Raw genomic sequence first — 19,182 nt, forward strand, 5'->3', positions numbered from 1 at the left:
GCAGGTCATTCATGCACTTTGTTGTGATCTGCCAGCTAGAGTAACAGAGGTCTCGGAGTGATAGGGGAACAAAACGCATGGGGAGAAAAATCTTCAAATTACAATAATATCAGGATTCCTCCAATATCCTATCATCTCGCAATAAATTTAAACTCACACAAGGCAAAATACATGGATGCCAGAAATCTGAAATAAAGACCCTTCTGATGAAAGGCATCGACCTGAAATGTTAACTCTTTTTTTACTCTCTACAAATTCTGCCAGTTCTGCTGAGTGTTTTCATCAAATTCAACTCCTGATTTAACAAAATTGTTAGTCGCGGAGAGGTCATCCAGTCAGTTAGCAGCTTTGGAAACAATGAGAATATTTTTATACCTCCATTATCTCCTAATCATAAAAAAACTCTCTTCTCGACAATATTTATCATTGCTATACATTTAAAAGAGGAAATTTTCCCACTGAACATCATTTATATCATGTTCTGGATACACTTCAAATTCCACGTGGTCAGTGAGAGTTTGCATGTTAGGGCACTCCATGAAATGACAGTACAGAAAAAACAGAACAATGTACTTGCTAAATCAAACAATAAAAACATTTTGGTAAGACTTAACATTTTGCAATAGCATATACATTTTTCTACAGATTTTTTTTCTTGCGAGACCAAATCTTTTCAGATTACTGCCTTCTTCCTCCTTTTTCTTACCAATTGCCATTTCTTTCCCTGAGCCTGTTAACTACATGGTGCTCCAGGCTTACCCACCCACCCTGCATTCACCTGCCCATTAATCATGGTTGAGCCTTGGGGGTGTGGGTCATCACAGCCAAGGCTGATGTTGTTCTTGTCTTGCATGCACGCACATCCACTTTCCAGCTGGGGTGACTGGATAGCAATCAAGTGCAGTAACCTTGGCAGATTTTTCCTCCTGAACACAATGACACTGAAGCTAGTTATAAAACCTTTACAGCAAGGAAAGACCAGGTTAAAACCTGAAACCATGCGATACTGGATAGTCCAGATACTCACTGAATAAATTTACTGAGTACAGGTAGAGTCAGATAACAAATCGTTAATTGACTGATTAATTTGGGGGTTAACTTTTTTTGCTCACAACACGAAGGATGTATGGATCGTGCCGATCTCGTGTAATCCCAGACCTCTCCGCCAAATTGATCTCAGTAACTGTCTGAATCCAAATTTAGTTAAATTTCCAACCTTACACCAGTTGTACTCAAATAATTTTTCAAAGTGGCTGTTCATTTATACTGAATTCTAGTTGTGGGTCCAAACCTATTAAAACCTGGGTTGGTTGCCAGTAATTTAACTTCCATGAAGGTTGGAAGAAATTTCCATCAGTCTGGGCCAAATTCAAAACTATGTTTCAAAAGATAAGCTCTTAAACATTAATTATTGGGATATGGCATCACTGGCATTTATTGCCTAACACTTGTTGCCCTTGAGGTGTTGGTGAGCCATCTTATTGAACCGCTGGTGAAAATGCTCCACAGTGCTGTTAGGATTGCGTCCCAACGATAATGAAAGTGACATTTTTCAAGTCAGGACAGAACGTGACTGGAGGAGAACAAAGAAAATAATGAAATTCCCTTGCCCTTCTAGCTACAGGAATTCACAGATTTGGGAAGTACTGTCAAAGAAGCCTTGGTAAGTACAGCAGTGCATCTTGTACATGATATACACTGAAGCCAATGAGTGCCAGTGGTGGAAGCAGTGGATGTTGCCAATCAAGCTGTTGTCGTGGATGATGTCGAGCTTCTTGTGTATTGTTGGAGTGGCACTCATCCAGGCAAGTGAAGAGTATTCCATCACTTACCTAACTTCTACCTTTCATGTGATGTAGAGGCTTTGTGGAATCAAAAGGATACCCACTACAGTATCCCCAGCCTCTAATGTATCCCCAGCCACTACAGTATCCCCAGTCTATAATGTTTTCAAAAAAAGAATGAGCCTGTTTAATATAAAACCAGACAAAAATATAACACAGAAAGAATTTACAATACATGTTTTAAGATACAGGCAATCAACACAGCTAACAGAATGCAACTTTAGTACCTGGATAGTGGAATCATGCCAGGACCACGACTGTCACTCAATCGCCGCATGTCTTGATAACCACTGCCTTGGGAACTGGGTCCAGCAATGCTAACTGTTCCGTGGTCCTCCTGAATCACGACCATGACGTTCTACCACTACGTGTCTGTTATCATGTCATACTGTCTTGTAAACACAGTATTTACATGGTCCAGTTGAGTTTCTGGTCAATTTCAACCTCCAGGATGTTGCTGATTGGGATTTGGTGATAGTAATGCTATTGAATATCAAGGGGAGGTTGCTAGCCTCTTGTTTTGAAGGTTATTGCCTGGCACAGATTCACTTAATACTGGTCAGCCGAAGCCTAGATATTGTCCAGGTCTTGCTGAATGACAGCACAGACTGCTTCATTATCTGAGAAATTGTGAATGGAACTGAACATTGCAGTCATTCATGAACAATCACATACTTGACCATACAGTAGAGGATGAACATTGATGAAGTAGCTGGAAATAGTTGGGCCTCAGATGCTGTCCTAAGGAACTCCTCCAGCAATGTAAAAATTTGGTAATGCACAGAATCATCCAGTTCCTCAGCAAAAATGTTTACAGGCAACATGACATTGCCCTTTGTACTAACAAGACACAATTGAACCATTGGCAGGGTAGCACCTTTAATATCTCAAAGCACTTTACAGGAGTATTAAACAAAATATGAGAGATAACCAAAAACTTGGCCAAAGCTTTAAATGAGCAGAGCTTAGGTCCTAGGCAGCTGAAGGCAATGCTCGAATAGTTAAAATTGGGATATGCAAGAGGATAGGACTGAACCAGAAGGACCCATTGCAAACAAAAAACTCAATTAGACCTTCATGATTAAAGTTTTGGATCTTTTCATACTTTGGATAGATCTGCAACAACTCTCCATAGGTAAGTTCTTCATGCAGTTTTAACCGAAAGTGATTGTTTTGTATTGTAGGTTTTTAAACCTGTGCTTTTTAACCATTTTTGTGATTTACCTATACATTTATGATTCTGTAAACGTTTGGCACAAACACTCAAGGTGTTATATATCTTGAAACATTTGGTAAAAACTGAGAAAATTTATTTGGACATTTACAAACTTTAGGCCTAGGCTGAACAAGTTAAAGGTTCCAGCTATAGCTCCCCAGTCTTATAAATGATAAGATGCAAGATGAGCACAACTCCCATTACTCATACCCTAGGCTCCTCTTAAGTCTTGCTGTCAATGCAGGGCAAGCAAAACTCTTACTGAAAATAAAAGCTCATGGTGTAGGGGGTAACATATTGGCATGGATAGAAGATTGGCCAGCTGACAGGAAACGGAAAGTAGGCATAAATGGCTCATTTTCTGGTTGGTAGGTCATGACAAATGTTATTCCATAGGGGTCAGTGCTGGGGCCTCAACTATTTATAATTTATATAAATGATTTGGAGGAAGGGAGCAATGGTACGGTTGCTAAATTTGCTGATGACACAAAGATAGGTAGGAAAGCAAGTTGTGAAGAGGATGCAAGGAGGATACAAAAGGATATAGAAAGGTTAAGTGAGTGGACAAATATCTGGCAAATGGAGTATAATGTAGGAAAATGTAGGGTCATCCATTTTGGCAGGACGAATAAAAAAAGAGGCATATTATCTAAACAATGAGAGGTTGCAGAGCTCTGAGATGCAAGGGGACCAGGATGTCCTCATGCATGAATCACAAAAGGTTAGTAGGCAGGTGCAGCAAGTAATTAGCGAACCTAATAGAATGTGATTGTTTATTGCAAGGGGAATTGAATCCAAGAGTAACGAGGTTATGCTTCAGTTCTGCAAGGCATTGGTGAGACCACATTTGGAGTACTGTGTACAGTATTGGTCTCCTTATTTAGGAAAGATATAAATGCATTAGCAGTTCAGAGAAAGTTTACTAGATTAATACCTGGAATGGGTGGGTTAGCTTATGAGGAAAGGCTGGACAGGCTAGACTTGTATATGCTGGAGTTTAGGAGACTAAGAGGCGATTTTATTGAAACATATAAGATCCTGAGGATGGATGTGGAAAGGATATTTCCTCTTGTGGGAGAATCTAGAACTCGGGGTCACTGTTTCAAAATAAGGGGTTGCCCATTTAGGGCAGAGACAGGAGAAGTTTTTCTCTCAGAGGATTGAGAGACTTTGGAGTTTTCTTCCTCAAAAGGTGATTGAGGCAGAGTCCTTGAATTATCTTTAAGGCAGAGGTAGATAAATTCTTGATAAACAAGGGGATAAAAGGTTATCAAGGGTAGGCAGGAATATGAGGTTAAAATCAGATCAGCCATGATCTTATTGAATGGCACAGCAGGCTAATTCGGATGTTCGTATATCTCCAAATCGTCCCAGGACAGAGAGACTTCCATTCTGGATAAAATATTGTTGTACTGACCATTTTTGTTTTAATCAACAACAACATTTTCCAAAATATTCTCTCAGAGTAGGTTAAGTGCATAATAAGTAATGATCAGAATTCAACGATGTGATCCTTCTGGCCTCACACAGCCATATAAATTGTGGAGGAAAGACAGGAAGGAAAAGAACCAGGAAAACAAAGTAAGATTTGCTTGTGTGGAGCAAGAACACCAGCTGGGCTTACTGTTCTATTTGTTCTATAAATTCTTGCATATTCTAACTGATTAATCAGCAGAGAACAAAAGATAAAGTGTTACAGTTTAGATCTGCTTGAGCCTTCACCGTAACCATACTCCTGCATAACGAGGGGGCAGCATGATCACTAGTCTTAAATATTTGCTGCCTCAATTATTCCCCCACATCTCTTCTAAAGATTCTAGCCCATGTTGGGATGACATGTTGACAGTAACAGTAGTCCTTTAGTGACTTATCCAGGTAGTCATTCATCCTGTGCAAGCCTGCGACAGGAGGATAGTCACTCTGTGGGGCATCAGAGTCCGATCTATGCTCACCCCAAGCCCACACACATTCTTCAAAGTAAAAGTCAACGAATAAGGAGTGAAATTCTTGGTGGATTATCCCCTCTAGGCTGGAACATTAAGGCCAATAATACAACATTGGCTGAGATCAGCTAACTCAGCAAGGATCAATCGTGAAGCTTTCAGGCCTGTACAGCTGCGCCACCGAGGGGAACTCAGGAACATACATTCACACACAGCCCCCCCAATATTTCTCAGGTCAGAAGTTTGAAGTCAGAGCTGCTGGTCCACTGAAGATTTTCTTTTTTGTTTCTCAATTGGCTCATTGCACAGTGCACTAAAGATCTGAGGCAATCTTCCTGGATAAGAGGACCAATAAATCAGGCAATAAATCAGAACCGGACCCACCAAATCTGAAGTGATTGTCCTTTTGGTGGGTTCTGGAGCAGTGGCCATCACGTGAAGAGATCCACAGGCTTAGTTCGACGTGTCTTCTTACCAGAAACAGATCTCAAGGAGATGAGTGACAGTGATGGTGGGATAGAAATGTCAATGCGAAAAAAGAAAATGCATTTTTTTTAGAACAGGTTGTATTGGGGAAAAGGACACCTGCTTCACTAAAATTTCCCCAAAGCCAATGAAAGCACCATAACATTCAAATTTAACATACAGCTGCATTGATTTCTAGTGAAAGCTTTGATCTTTGTTCCAACGTCAGTAACATCAGTAGTAACACAGCCACCTGTGAACTGGAGGCACTGTTCCAGTGGCTGCAAGGCAGTGCAGGAGCCTGATTCAGAGATGTTCCAGCACAGTAAATTTACTTTCCACATTGAGGAGGCAGGTGAAGATTCTCTGGATGTAATATTTCCTTACTGAACGACATAAGCTCCCGTAATTCTTTATTTTCAAGCTTGAAAACAACAGAGAAAAAAAATGACATGAGACTTTGCGCAGCTTAAGATACGTTAATGTACAAGTAATTTCTAGGCCTTGCTTATGTCCCATCCTCTTCTTTCCTCCGTCTTATTGCTTCTGGAGGAGAGATTCATGCTGAGCTGAGTCTGTAGCTATCAGCTTCACTCTGCCAGCCCAAATAATGAGTTGGCAGGTATACAATAAAGTGGTATCACAACCAAACTGTATCCTGCACAGATGTTGTCTGACTGGCTGAAGATTTCCAGCCTTTTCCATTCAAGAAGGGTTAGGTTCGGCTGTGATACCCCTGCTGTTGAATATCTTCCAATTCACTATCTGGAGTCACATGAAGTATGTCCGCGGAGACTGTCGGGGGGGGGAGAACTGAGCCCTATTAATGCATATCGAAGATTAACGCCACAGAGAGTCGGAATTGGAGGAAAGAGGAGCAGAAACTTGGGAAGTGACCACATGTTCAAGGACATGAGAAAAGGGAATTTAGAGATGCAGCAGTAGTGTGCAAGTGGAGAGGGGTCAACAGGGGGTGGCAGCAAAGTGAGGACGTCAGATTTGAAACAGAAAGGTGACCCATTTACAATATCAGGCAACATGGGGTCAGGAAGAACAGGTGGATGGTCAGCAGTTTAGAGGCAATGGGATTAATGGAGAAGGAGGTGGGTCTCATGGATAAGATGAGCTTGGAGATGATACGAGGAGAGATAATGTAGAAAGAGGGGAGAGTTCAAGGCTAGGGCAAGGTCAAAGGGGAGCAAGGTAGATGATGAGAAAGAGATGGTGGCTGAAACAGCACAGACAACAGAATGGATGGACTCAAGTCTAGTGTCAATCAATCCATGAACTCCTCACCAGGTTGAAAGCTAGGGTGGAGGGTGCTTGGAAAAGAGTTTAAGGAGATGGTGGGTAGTGGACAAAATAATTTATGGGTTGTCTTGGTTTTCCAGGGTGGTTCTGGAATAGTGGGAGTTTTAGTAGAAAAGAATGAGACCCAATAGCACTTGGCATGGTCCAGCCAGATGTGATGATGGATGCCTAAACCTAGGCCTTCTTCTTTTGCCCGGTCCCTACTTCTATGTTTTCCGCACCTGTAAATCATCCACCATTCGCTCCAGGTCCACACCAGGACTGACACCCAAAACACACTGTACAAGAAGTCCACCAGCAGGGTACTGGTACCCAGTAAAATATCACAGTGAAGGAACTCACTAAAATATCACAACAAAAGGACAATGAAAAGGAAACCAAGGATATATTGACTAAATAGGTTTTACAGATATTAACGCATTTCAGAGCTGCACCTGCACAGGGGCTATGTGAAATCCTGCAGCACCCACTGAAAATTTCTTACCTCCAGCTGGGCTATTTTCTCTTGAATTTGACAATACTCTTGATCATCCACTTGAACGGCTTTTCTCATTACTGTGGCCATGTCACATATCTGTTCTACCTGGGCTTGCAGCTCCTGGAAGTACAATAATCAATAAGGATCACTCAGCTCCATTGGACCTAGCAAAGTACGGAGTCTTGGTGTACACAATGACCAAGATGCTCAGTTCTGTAAACATCTTAATCCAACAGGTTGGGAATTGGAGAGAGCCTGCTGGAACACTGCAGCAGTCAGACGATTGTGGTCCAATGCTGCTTGGACATGAGATACCTTGGGGTAGGGTTCGCAAAAAGTCAGACAGCACTTCCAATTCTCACCAAACCTGTTACAAAAAGAGTGTACATGTGGGCATTGGGCAAGGACATGTTCAGGCTCTTTGTAATTCCCTAGTCAAATAGCTCAATAACAGTGTTGTACAGCAACCCAGCAGAGCCCTAATTCAGTATTTTATACCATCTGCTGTGTTGAAGACTTTACTGAACAGCCTTCAATAGAAGTTATAGGAAGCTCAATTGATAACTTGTACGAACATACATACGAATATACAAAATAGGAGCACAAGTAGGCCGTTTGGTCCCTCGAGCTTGCTCCGCCATTCAATAAGATCATGGCTGATCTGTTTGTGCTTTGAATTCCACATTCCCAGCTACCCCCAATAACCTCCGATTCCCTTGCCTAACAAGAACTTGTTACCTTCTGGGGCTGAGTGGGCCTGTGAGGGAGCACGTTCCAGAGCTGTGAGAAAAGAGAGGCCGAGTCTTGGGGCCTTTCACTTACCTTCTGGGGCTGAGAGGAGTTAGACCTGCATGAGTGCACATTCCAAGGCTGTGAATAAAGAGAGGCCAAGGCTCGGGGCCTTTCACTTACCTTCCGGGGGCAAGAGGAGTTGAGCCTGCGTAGGAGCACCCCTCCCGAGCTACTCCTTTTGAAAAAAGTGCGGGAATGACATCACAGGAAAGTCGTGAGTTGATTGGTTCTTGAGCAGCTGCTGTTAGGGACTGTGTTTCAACCCCAGTAATTTTGAAAAACAAACTTCTAAACTAGCACAGGGAAAGTAAGAATTTATAGGCACAGGAGAGGGGGTGGATTTATGAATAAGGCCGAAGAATTTCTACTTTCTATTAATCTCCAGTTTATAGCTAATAGCACAGGAGTAAGGTTAAAGTAAGTAAAAGTAACTAAAGTTAAAGTAAACAAAGTGATTTAAAAGTTTGAGGTTAAGGCATGGCAGGACAGCTCAGCCAAGCGGAATGCCTGTCTTGTGGCATGTGGAGAGTAGTGGACACTTCTCATGACCCAGACGAGCCCATGTGCAGGAAGTGTCATCAGCTGCACAGGTTTGAACTCCGCTTTTCAGAACTTGAGCAGCAGCTGGAGTCACTGAGGTCCAACTATGTGGATAGCATGTTCAGAGAGGTGGTCACACCTCATGTTAGGGGCAAGCAGGCAGATAAGGAATGGGTGACCGCCAGGCAGTCCAAGAGAATCAGGCAGGTGGTGCAGGAGTCCCCAGGGGGCCTACTCACTAACCAGTTTTCCATTCTGGAAAGGGCAGTAGTGATAGGAGATTCTTTAGTTAGGGGAACAGACGGGCATTTCTGCAGCCATCAATGTGACTCCAAGATGGTTTGTTGCCTCCCTGGTGCTAGGGTCAAGGATGTCACAGAACAGCTGCAAGACATTCTTGTGGGGGAGAGCGAACAGCCAGAGGTCATGGTCCACACTGGTGCTAACGACATAGGTAGGAAGGAGGATGTGGTTCTGCAATTGGAATTTAGGGAGCTAGGTAGAAAATTAGAAAGCAGAATCTTGAAAGTAATCATCTCCGGATTACTCCCACGTGCAAGTGAGTACAGAAATAGGAAGATTTGGCAGATGAATGCGTGACTGGAAAGATGGTGCAGGAGGGAGGGTTCTAGATTCCTGGGATAGTGGGACTGGCTCTGGGGGAGATGGCACCTGTACAAGCTGGACAGGTTGCATCTGAACCGAGCTGGGACTGAGTTCCTTGCCGGGGTTTTTGCTAGTACTGTTGGGAGGGCTTTAAACTAACTCAGCGGAAGTGTGGGAACCAGGAGAGAATATTAGAAAGTAATACCAGGGTGCATGAAATGCTGGGAGAGGCAGATAGCACTAAAATAGAGAATAATAAGTTAATAGATGGAGTCGCAGTAAGGGAGCAAGTAATAAAGTCTAAATCAGGCTTACACTGCATGTATGTGAATGCATGGAGTATAGTTAATAAAATTGGGGAGTTACAGGCACAGATTGTCTTGTGGGATTATGATGTTGTGCTGATAACGAAGACCTGGCTTAAGGAAGGGAAGATCTGGGAGTTAAATATTCCTGATTATAAGGTGTTCAGAAAAGATAGGAAGGGAAAAAAGGAGTAGGGGTGGCGTTTTTGGTTAAGGAGAATATTCCAGTACTGGAGAAAGAGGATGTGTCAGACGATTCAAGGACAGAACCAATTTGGCTAGAGCTAAGGAATAAGAAGGGTGCAATTACATTGCTCGTTGTAATATATAGACCACCAGCTAGTGTGAAGGATATAGAGGAACAAATCTGCAAGGAAATTACAGAGAGGTGTAAACATCATAGAGTAGTTATAATGGGAGACTTGAATTACCCATATATAGACTGGAATAGTGGTAGTGCAAGGGGCAGTGAGGGACAAACTTTCCTAGATTGTATTCAGTAGAACTTCCTACAGCAGTATGTGTCCAGTCCAACAAGAAAGGAGGCACTGCTAGACCTGGTAGTTGGCAATGGGGTGGGCCAAGTAGATAAAGTGACAAGGGGGGAACATTTAAGGAACAGTGATCATTGTATCATAAGGTTTAGGATGACGGTGGAAAATTACATTGGTCAATCCAGAGTAAGAATAATCAACTGGCAGAGAGCGGACTTCAATGGGGCAAGAACGGAGCTGGGCCGGATAGACTGGAACCAAAAGTTGGCAGGAAAAGCAGTAGCTGAACAATGGGCTACCTTCAAAGAGGAGCTGGGTTGGGCACAGTCAAGGTATGTTCCCTCAAAAGGGAAGGGTAGGATAAACAAATTCAAAGTTCCCTAGATGACAAAGGGGATAGAAATTAAGATAAAGAAGAAAAAGTGTGCTTACGACAGGTGTCAGGTAGCAAATACAATTAAGAACCATGCTGAATACAGAAGGTTCAGAAAGTATGTGAAAAAGCAAATATGAGAAGCAAAGAGGGATTATGAAAATAGACTGGTGGCTAACATAAAACGAAATCCCAAAGCACATCAATTGTAAAATGGTGGTAAAAGAAGGAGTAGGGCTGATTAGGGACCAAAAAGGGGATTTACACATTGAGGCAAGAGGCATGGCTGAGATGTTAAATGAATACTTTGCATCTGTCTTTACCTATGAGGCAGATGCTGCCCAGGCCATGGTGAAAGAGGAGGAAAGTCAGTCACCGGAAGGGTTTAAAATTGATAAGGAGGTGGTATTGGATAAGCTGTCAGTACTTAAATTTGATAAGGCACCAGGACCAGATGAGATGCATCCAAGAATACTGAAGGAAGTGAGAGTGAAAATTGCAGAGACACTAGCAATGATCTTTCAATGTTCCCGGGATTTGGGCGAGGTGCCAGGGGACTGGAGAATTGCAAACGTTACGCCCTTGTTCGAAAAAGGTTGTAAAGATCTGCCCTGCAATTACAAACCAGTCAGTTTAACTTCAGTGGTGGGGAAACTTCCAGAGACAATTATTCGGGATAGAATTAATAGTCACATGGAAAAATGTGAATTGATTCGGAAGAGTCAGCATGGATTTGTTAAAGGAAAGTCGTGTCTAACTAACTTGGAGTTTTTTGAAGAGGTAACAGGTTGAAGAGGTTGATGAAGGCAAGGCTGTTGATGTGGTGTATATGGACTTCCAAAAGGCGTGCAATACAGTGCCACACAACAGACTTGTGAGGTAAGTTATAGGTCATGGAATAAAAGGGACAGTAGTAATGTGGATGCAAAATTGACTGAGGGATAAGATGTGCAGGAGCAGAGAGACCTGGGTGTATATGTACATAAGTCATTAAAGGTAGCAGGACAGGTAGGGAGAGCTGTTTATAAAGCATACAGTATTCTAGGCTTCATTAATAGGGGCATAGAGTATAAGAGCAAGGAGCTTATGATGAACTTATATAAGACACTGGTTAGACCTCAGCTGGAGTAGTGTGTACAGTTCTGGGTGCCACACTATAGGAAGGATGTGAACAAACTGGAGAAAGTGCAGAAGAGGTTTACGGGAACGGTTCCAGGGATGAGACACTTCAGTTATGAGGAAAGATTGGAAAAGTTGGGACTGTTTTCCTTGGAGACGAGAAGGCTCAGAGGAGACTTGATAGAAGTTTTCAAAATCATGGGGGGTCTGGACACAGTAGATAGGGAGAAACTGTTCCCACTCGTAAATGGATCAAGAACCAGAGGGCACAGTTTTAAATGTTTTCCAAAAGAAGCAATTGCGAGGTGAGAAAAATACTTTTCCACACAACGAGCAGTTAGGGTTTGGAATACACTGCCTGGAAGTGTGGTGGAGGCAGGTTCAATCGAGGCATTCAAGAGGTCATTGGATAATAGAAACAATGTGCTAGGTTACGGAGAAAAGGCAGGAGATTGGCACTAAGTTAAAATGCTCAGAGAGCTAATGCAGATACGATGGGTCAAATGGCCTCCTTCTGCACCGTAACAATTCTCTGATTCTGTGAAGAACCTATCTACCTTTGCCTTAAAAATGTTTAATGATCCCACCTCCATTGCCTTTGGAGGCAGACAGTTCCAAAGTCGCACAACCTTCAGAAAAAAATTCTCATCATCTCTGTCTTAAAAGGGCAACCCCTAATTTTAAAACAGTGCCCCCTAGGTCTAGACTCACCCACAAGAGGAAGCATCCTTTCCACGTCCACCTTGTCAATACCATTCAGGATTTTATATACTTCAATCAAATCACCCCTCACTCTTCTAAACTCCAGTGGAAACAAGCCCAGTCTGTCTAACATTTCCTCATAAGACAACCCACTCATTCCAAGTATCAATCTAGCAAACCTCCTCTGAACCACCTCCAATGCATTTACATCTTTCTTTAAATAAGGAGGCCAAAACTGTACACAGTATTCGAGGTGCGGTCTCACCAACGCCCTGCGCACCTAGAATTTGTGGGCCGTGCCGATTGAACCGTAGCAGCATCTTGATTGGGCACAGTGGGAGTGTACAGTTCTCTCAGTCAATGTTGTGTGTAATCAGCACGCACCTCATTTCACGTGCCCTTGATTTGCAAGCGTATCATTTTAGTTAAACCGGTAGGAAAAAAAACTAAGCGGACAGAAACCAGCAGACTCTGGCAACCCTGCATGTGGGCAACGGTCAACAAAATGTCTCGCAGGCCGCACTCAGGACCCTGATGTACCACATGCAGTCCGTGGGCCGTAGGGAATTGCCCATCACTGTGCTAGAGGACCAACACTCACCTTACCTACTCTTTCCCTTTTTAAATATCTGTGGAAACTCTTGCTATCCGTTTTTACATTTCTGGCTAGCTTCCTCTCATACTCTAATTTCTTTCTCCTGATTAACCTTTTAGTCATTCTCTGCCATTCTTTATATTCTGACCAATCATCTGTCCTGCCACTCCATCTTTGTGCAATTATATGCTTTTTCCTTAAGTTGATGCTTTCCCTAACTTCTTTAGTTAACCACGGATGGTGGGTCCTCAATTTAGAATTTTTCTTTATCGTAGGAATATACTTATTCTGAGTATTCCGAAATATCCCCTTAAATGTCTGCCACTGCTTCTCTATTGATCCATCCCTTAGCCTAGTATCCCAGTTCATTCAGCTAACTCAGCTTTCATGTCCACATGGTTGCCCTTATTTAAGTTTAAAATATAGTCTTAGACACACTCTTCTCCCTTTCAAACTGGATGCAAAATTCAATCATATTGCTGCTACCTAGGGATGCCTTCACTCAGAGCTCATTAATTAATCTTGTCACATTGCAGAGTACCAAGTCTAATATAACCTGCTCTCTGATTGGTTCCAGATGTGTGGCTTTTAAAAAAATCTCTCAAAAGCATTCTATGAACTCCTGATCCAGGCTACTACTGGCAATCTGATTTTTCTAGTTTACATGAAGATTAAAATCACCCATAATCATTGCTGCTCCTTGATCACAAGCACCCGATATTTCTTCTTGTATAATTTGTCCTATATTGTGGTTATTGTTAGGAGGTCTGTAGGTCACTCCCACTAGTGACTTCTTTCCCCTACTATTCTTCATCTCAACTCTAACCGATTCTACATCCCGATCTCCTGAACCAAGGTCATTTCTAACTACTGCACCAATGCCATCCTCGATCATTATGCTACCCCTCCACCTATACCTAGCTTCCTATTCTTCTTGAATATCGTACAGCCCTCAATATTCAGGACACAATCCTTGATATCCTGCAGCCACGTCTCCATAATGACTATCAGATCATATTTATTCACTTCAATGTGTGCTATCAATTCATTTATTTTGTTATGAATGCTACGCGCATTCAGATACAGAGCCTTTCATTCTGACTTTTTGTTATCTTTGTAACATCTAGTCTTGACTACTGGTGTACTTTAAGGTTTGATCTTCCTGTCCTTTCCCGCTATTTTATGACCCTCATTTCCCAAATTACTATTATGGTCTCCTGCCTTGAATCTACCCCTTGATTTGCCACATCCACCCAAACCTGATCCCTCACCCACCTTGTTTAGTTTAAAGCCCTCTCTATGTCCCTAGTTATGCAATTTGCAAGAACACACATCCTAGTACAGCTCAGGTGTAAACCATCCCAAAGGTACAGTCTCCATTTTCCCCAGTATTGGTGCCAATGGCCCATGAACCAGAACCCACTTCTCCCACGCCAGTCTTTGAATCAGGCATTGCCCTTGAATAAACTGGCATTCAGTACTTTGAAACAATCTAGAGTGGTGAATCAATTATACACTACAAAGAGCTTAGTTAAACAAAACTAATGTACAATAGAAGCAACTTTCTGTACAAACACAAATCTAATTACATATAACAAATATATGCTTTATAATCTCAGTGCTTGAAAAAAAAAATCAAGGTCAAACTGAACGCAGCATAACACTGCTGGAGCTCTACAACAGACACCATTTACACTGATGTAAATTGCCCCTAAACCCATACAACGCAGAGCATAGAACATCATGTAACAGTATAGGTATGGAGAGCCAGTTTGGCTTAAGGTCCTTTACTGTAACCTTTTCCAAAGTTGCACACCTCTCAATTTAAGTGCAAACGGAGATGAATTTGCACATTGAGCCCCAAAGGAAAAATCTGATTTCAGGAATATAGCCTGTGCCTGTATATTAGAATGCAGTTAGGAATGTAGCTTGTTACCTGGGAATGTTCCTGGTGTAAAGTGGTAATTGGTGCACTATCCAGCTTTTTCTTTGACGCTAGAAGCCGTAACATCTGCTTTCGGTATTTACTCATGATCAGTTCTAAGGCATAGCGGTGCTCCTCCAGGGAAAGCCACAACTCTGACAGAAACAAGAAGTCACCAGCAAGTTAAAAGATAACCGCTATAGTCTCAGGCCATGCAGGTAATAAAAATGTTCAAAACAATCCTCACTGTAGATCTTCACTTCCTTAAGAATAACATATTACCACACAGAACTGGATGAAACAGGAAGCTTCCCCCCTTGATGTGCCATCCTCATAGGAATTTCTGGCTGAAAATGGCCAGTGTCATTAGTTTATCATTTAATACCCTGGCATTTGTCCAACAAAGACAACCAAGTTGTTGATTAATCAGTCTCTGTCGATTAGTCCACAGCAGACTCAGGCATGGTGTGAAAAGAAACCCCACATGGAGGAGAGCTCTGGGAATCCTTGGCCCAAAGACCCCTGTTCCTCCCAAGCATGTTGCACTCAGTTATTGTTCAAATGATTCATTTTTCAGAAAGGAATTTAAATAGAATCCAAAAAGTTCAGTTCTATTCTATTTCATGAGGTGCATGTTTAGTGAGTTTCCTCTGATAAACCCATGTTCACAATGGCCAGCTGAGTTAAGGCACAATCTCCATTCTTCAACAATTTAAAGTGATAAGCTTTTGTATTGTTTTTTGCCCTTTACGGCTTCCATTCCTGTTGAGAAAGTTTAACAGGTTCTGATAACTCATCCAGAAAATCAATTCTTCATGTTTGAGTAAGTAGCCTCTTGCCCACAATTTTTACCAGGAGTTACTGGGTTATGTTCAAGAGCAGGAACCACCTGCTTTCTTTTCCCCAAAGCCCTGGGCAGAGACTAAACTGAATTACTTCTACCAGTATCCCAGCTAATGTACCACAACTATGATGGCAAGCAAATTTACCACAGGGCCATCAAGCCAGGCCAGGGCCTTCCTTCACCGACGTATTTGCGCCTTCCAGAAGGGAGCACTATCCGGTGTCCCAGGAGTGGGAACCTTGGCCGACTTTCCTCTCCTTAGTTCAGGGGCAGCAATTGTGATGTCACGGACACCCTAGTCAAGATCACCTAACACCACACAGACTTCCAACAGTTCAAAGCTGGAACACACTTGGTCCCGAATACTCAGGACTACACCATGTAATACCCCTACCTCTGTTGGGGAAAATCATCCACTCTTAAATCAAATGTTGAAGATTAAAAAGTAGAAGTTATAGCAACCAGGCTTCAGAGGAAATAAAAAGTTAGAAGGGTGTGCAGCACAAAAATTATAGAGTGCACAAATGCTCCCCTACATCCTCTCATAGAAATTCGTGACAGGAGCATTCAAAAGGTATACATGCTCAGTGAATGCACCAAATACAGTTTTATGCTGCTGAGAAAAGAAGTGCTATGACGACTCTCACTTCCTGCTAAACATTTACACAAAGTTATTTGACAATTGAACATTTTCAAACTTCCAGAAATAAGCATGGTTCATTTCAAAATATCTAGTTGCTGGGAATTTAAGTTTCAATAAAGTGGTTTCTCTTTGCAGAGAGGGTTTGACAGGCTTTCTGTCTTCAGCTGCCTGTACACACCCACACATCAAGAGACAGATCACAATTGGGAAAGATTTGGATAACCTCACTCAGGTGCCATAAAATAACAGGAATGGCATGATGTTTACAGCTTAGAGTCTGTCTTTTCTACAGGCTGTGTGAAATTGCTCTCTCATGGACACTATCCTCTTAATCACCCAATTATCTGAATAACCACACAAACTCTTTTGAGTACAATCACAGTTCTTGGTTTCCGGGAGTGGGACACTGAAAGTGTACAAGGTAAAACTCTTGGTTGAGGAGGAATGGCAGAAGAAACAGTACAATTACACTGATGCTGCTGTGAATTATGCTGCAATTTCCTTCTGCTTCTCTGAGCCGGGGTTTGCTAGGTTACTGTAGAGGGAGCTCTAAACCAGGCTTCACTTGACGTGCTCACTGAAGACAAGGAAAAAAATACATTGAAACTGAATTTGCTCAGCATGAAATCCCTCATCTTTGGTAAACATGTGATATACCATAAAATACACATCAATATCAGGTTGTAATTGTGTCAACTGAAATAACTAGACACTAGTTCACCATACACATGCACTGTAAATAGGTTTTAATTTGCAAGGAAAGAAAAACCTTTATTTTCCTGCTGCAGATCCCGGATCTGTGTGTTCTCCTGAGCGAGGATAGCATGTGGTTTGTGACTGGCCAGCTTTTTCAGCTCAGCAAAATCTTCTTGGCTCTGAAAATCGAGCAAAGCAAAATTACAGACAATCCGCAGGCCAAACCGTCACCATTTTTCCCTACTCTTCTGAACTTGGAGGCCTGCTGCTATTATCCACTTTACAAATTGTTCATAGGACACATGTATGCAGGTGCTGCTGCTTGTTCTTTTAATTAGACTGACACATAGAGCAATTAACAAGTCGGTTTTAATTGGCATGGAGATATTTCGTTCGGCAATTCCAACTCTGGCCTGCTCCAACTCCCTGCACCAAGCTGTTCCTCGATTCCAGGGGATCCTGAACTTGTAGAATGTTTCACTGCAGCTCTGTGACTTGGATCACCAGAGGGCTCCATTCACTGCTGGGAATTAAATGGTCAGCAACAGGGCGTTGTACAATGACTGAATCCAGCAGGTCCCATGGAAAATGTGTCACAGAGGTGGGTGAGAAATAGAAGAGGCACAACTGTAGGGAGGGACTGCAGAAACCAACTGGACTGCTAACGTTTATAAAAGCAAGACATTTCATAATTAGGTGTTTGGGCCGAATGAAAAAGACACTAAGCCGGGAAAAGTGAAATCAAAGGAGGCCTGACCAAAAACTTGGTGAAATAGGTTTGGTTTTTTTTTGAGGTTTTTAAAGGAATGAGGTGGAAGTTACAGACAGTAACTTCAGGTGGCTGAAGGCTCTGCTGCCAATGGTGGGCTGAAGGGGTGATATCCAACAGCGCTATAGGATCACCTTTTTTTTATTCTTTCATGGGATGTGAGCATTGTTGGCTAGACTAGCATTTGTTGCTTATCCCTAATTGCCCTTGAGAAGGTGGTGGTGAGCTGCCTTCTTGAACCACTGCAGTCCATGTGGTGTAGGTACGCCCACAGTACTGTTAGGGAGGGACTTCCAGGATTTTGACCCAACGACAGTGAAGGAATGGTGATACATTGCCAAGTCAGGATGGTGTGTGACTTTGAGGGGAATTTCCAGGTGGTGGTTTTCACATGCATCTGCTGCCCTTGTCCTTCTGAGTAGTACAGGTCCCTGCAGGTTTTCTCCCCTTCCTGTTCCACAGCAATATGTGTACTTCCTCTTCAAACCCCAACTCACCACGTGGACTGAGAGGCTTCAAGGTGGCAACTCACTAATACCTTGGTAAGGACAACTAGGATGGGCAATAAATGACAGCACCCACACCCCAAGAACTAATTTTTAAAAATGCACAAGAGACTGCAGTCAGAGCAATGGAGAGCGGAGGAGCTGAGGGGCCCCTGATGGAGGTGATTGCAGAGTTTGGAGGGGGAGGCCCTGGAAAGTGTAAAGATGAGGATAGAAAGAACAGGGACGCAGTTACACAGGGAAAGCTTTGTGAACTGAGCAAAGAACTAGCACAGAGCAGCACAGATAAATGGAAGAAGGCAGCCATTCCATGGCACAAACAGTGCCAGTTAGAGTTTCGGATTTATTTGCCAGCTGGCTTTAGACTTACCCTGTCTGGGATTGCTGTCCCAACTTCCTTCATGCTCTCCACCCGCTTGTTGAGTATTGTTGTCTGTTCGATTAGAGATTCAGCTGCATTATCATGATCCTTCAGTCGCTCCACCAAGACCTTTGCATCAGCCAACACCTTCTCTATTGTACAGGCCATCACCTGGGAACAGAAATAGAAAAAAACTGTTGGTTTGGGAACTAACAGAGAGCTTGGTTAGAGAACCTGCTGGTCTAGTCTGGTTTTTACTTCCCACTCTCCTTCTGTGAGAATGTTTCAATCCTGAGGTGAACTCCTGCAGTGCATCTTGTAGATGGTACACAATGCTGCCACTGTGTGTCGGTGGTGGTGGAAGGGGTGAAAGTTTGTGAATGGGGTGTCAATCAAGTGGGCTGCTGTGTCCTGGATGGTGTCAAACTTCTGGAGGTTGTTAGAGCTGCACTCATCCAGGCAAGTGGGGAGTATTCCATCACACTCCCGAATTCCGCCTTGCAGATGGTGGACAGGCTTTGGGGAGTCAGGAGGTGAATTACTCGCCACAGGATTCCTAGCCTCTAACCTGCTTTTGTAGCCACAACACCCAGGATGTTGATAGTGGGGGATTCAGTGATGGGAATGCCATTGAATGTCAAGGGGCAATGGTTAGA

General features: G+C 42.8%; 1 protein-coding gene across 1 annotated transcript in view; it reads right to left on the minus strand.

Annotated features, from left to right (window-relative positions):
- Positions 1–3,132: 3,132 nt before the first annotated feature.
- Positions 3,133–19,182, minus strand: part of sike1 (suppressor of IKBKE 1) — a 31,743-nt gene continuing 15,693 nt past the window's right edge. Inside the window, exons 2-6 of the mRNA XM_078546824.1 lie at positions 18,536–18,697; positions 16,964–17,069; positions 14,720–14,862; positions 7,264–7,377; positions 3,133–5,892 (exon numbers count right to left, since the gene is read on the minus strand). Coding sequence (XP_078402950.1) covers positions 5,800–5,892; positions 7,264–7,377; positions 14,720–14,862; positions 16,964–17,069; positions 18,536–18,694 — 615 coding nt within the window. The 5' untranslated portion in view covers positions 18,695–18,697 and the 3' untranslated portion in view covers positions 3,133–5,799. The remainder of the gene's footprint in view (positions 5,893–7,263; positions 7,378–14,719; positions 14,863–16,963; positions 17,070–18,535; positions 18,698–19,182) is intronic.

Source organism: Cetorhinus maximus, chromosome 8, assembly GCF_964194155.1.
Source record: "Cetorhinus maximus chromosome 8, sCetMax3.hap1.1, whole genome shotgun sequence".
NCBI classification, from domain to species: domain Eukaryota; kingdom Metazoa; phylum Chordata; class Chondrichthyes; order Lamniformes; family Cetorhinidae; genus Cetorhinus; species Cetorhinus maximus.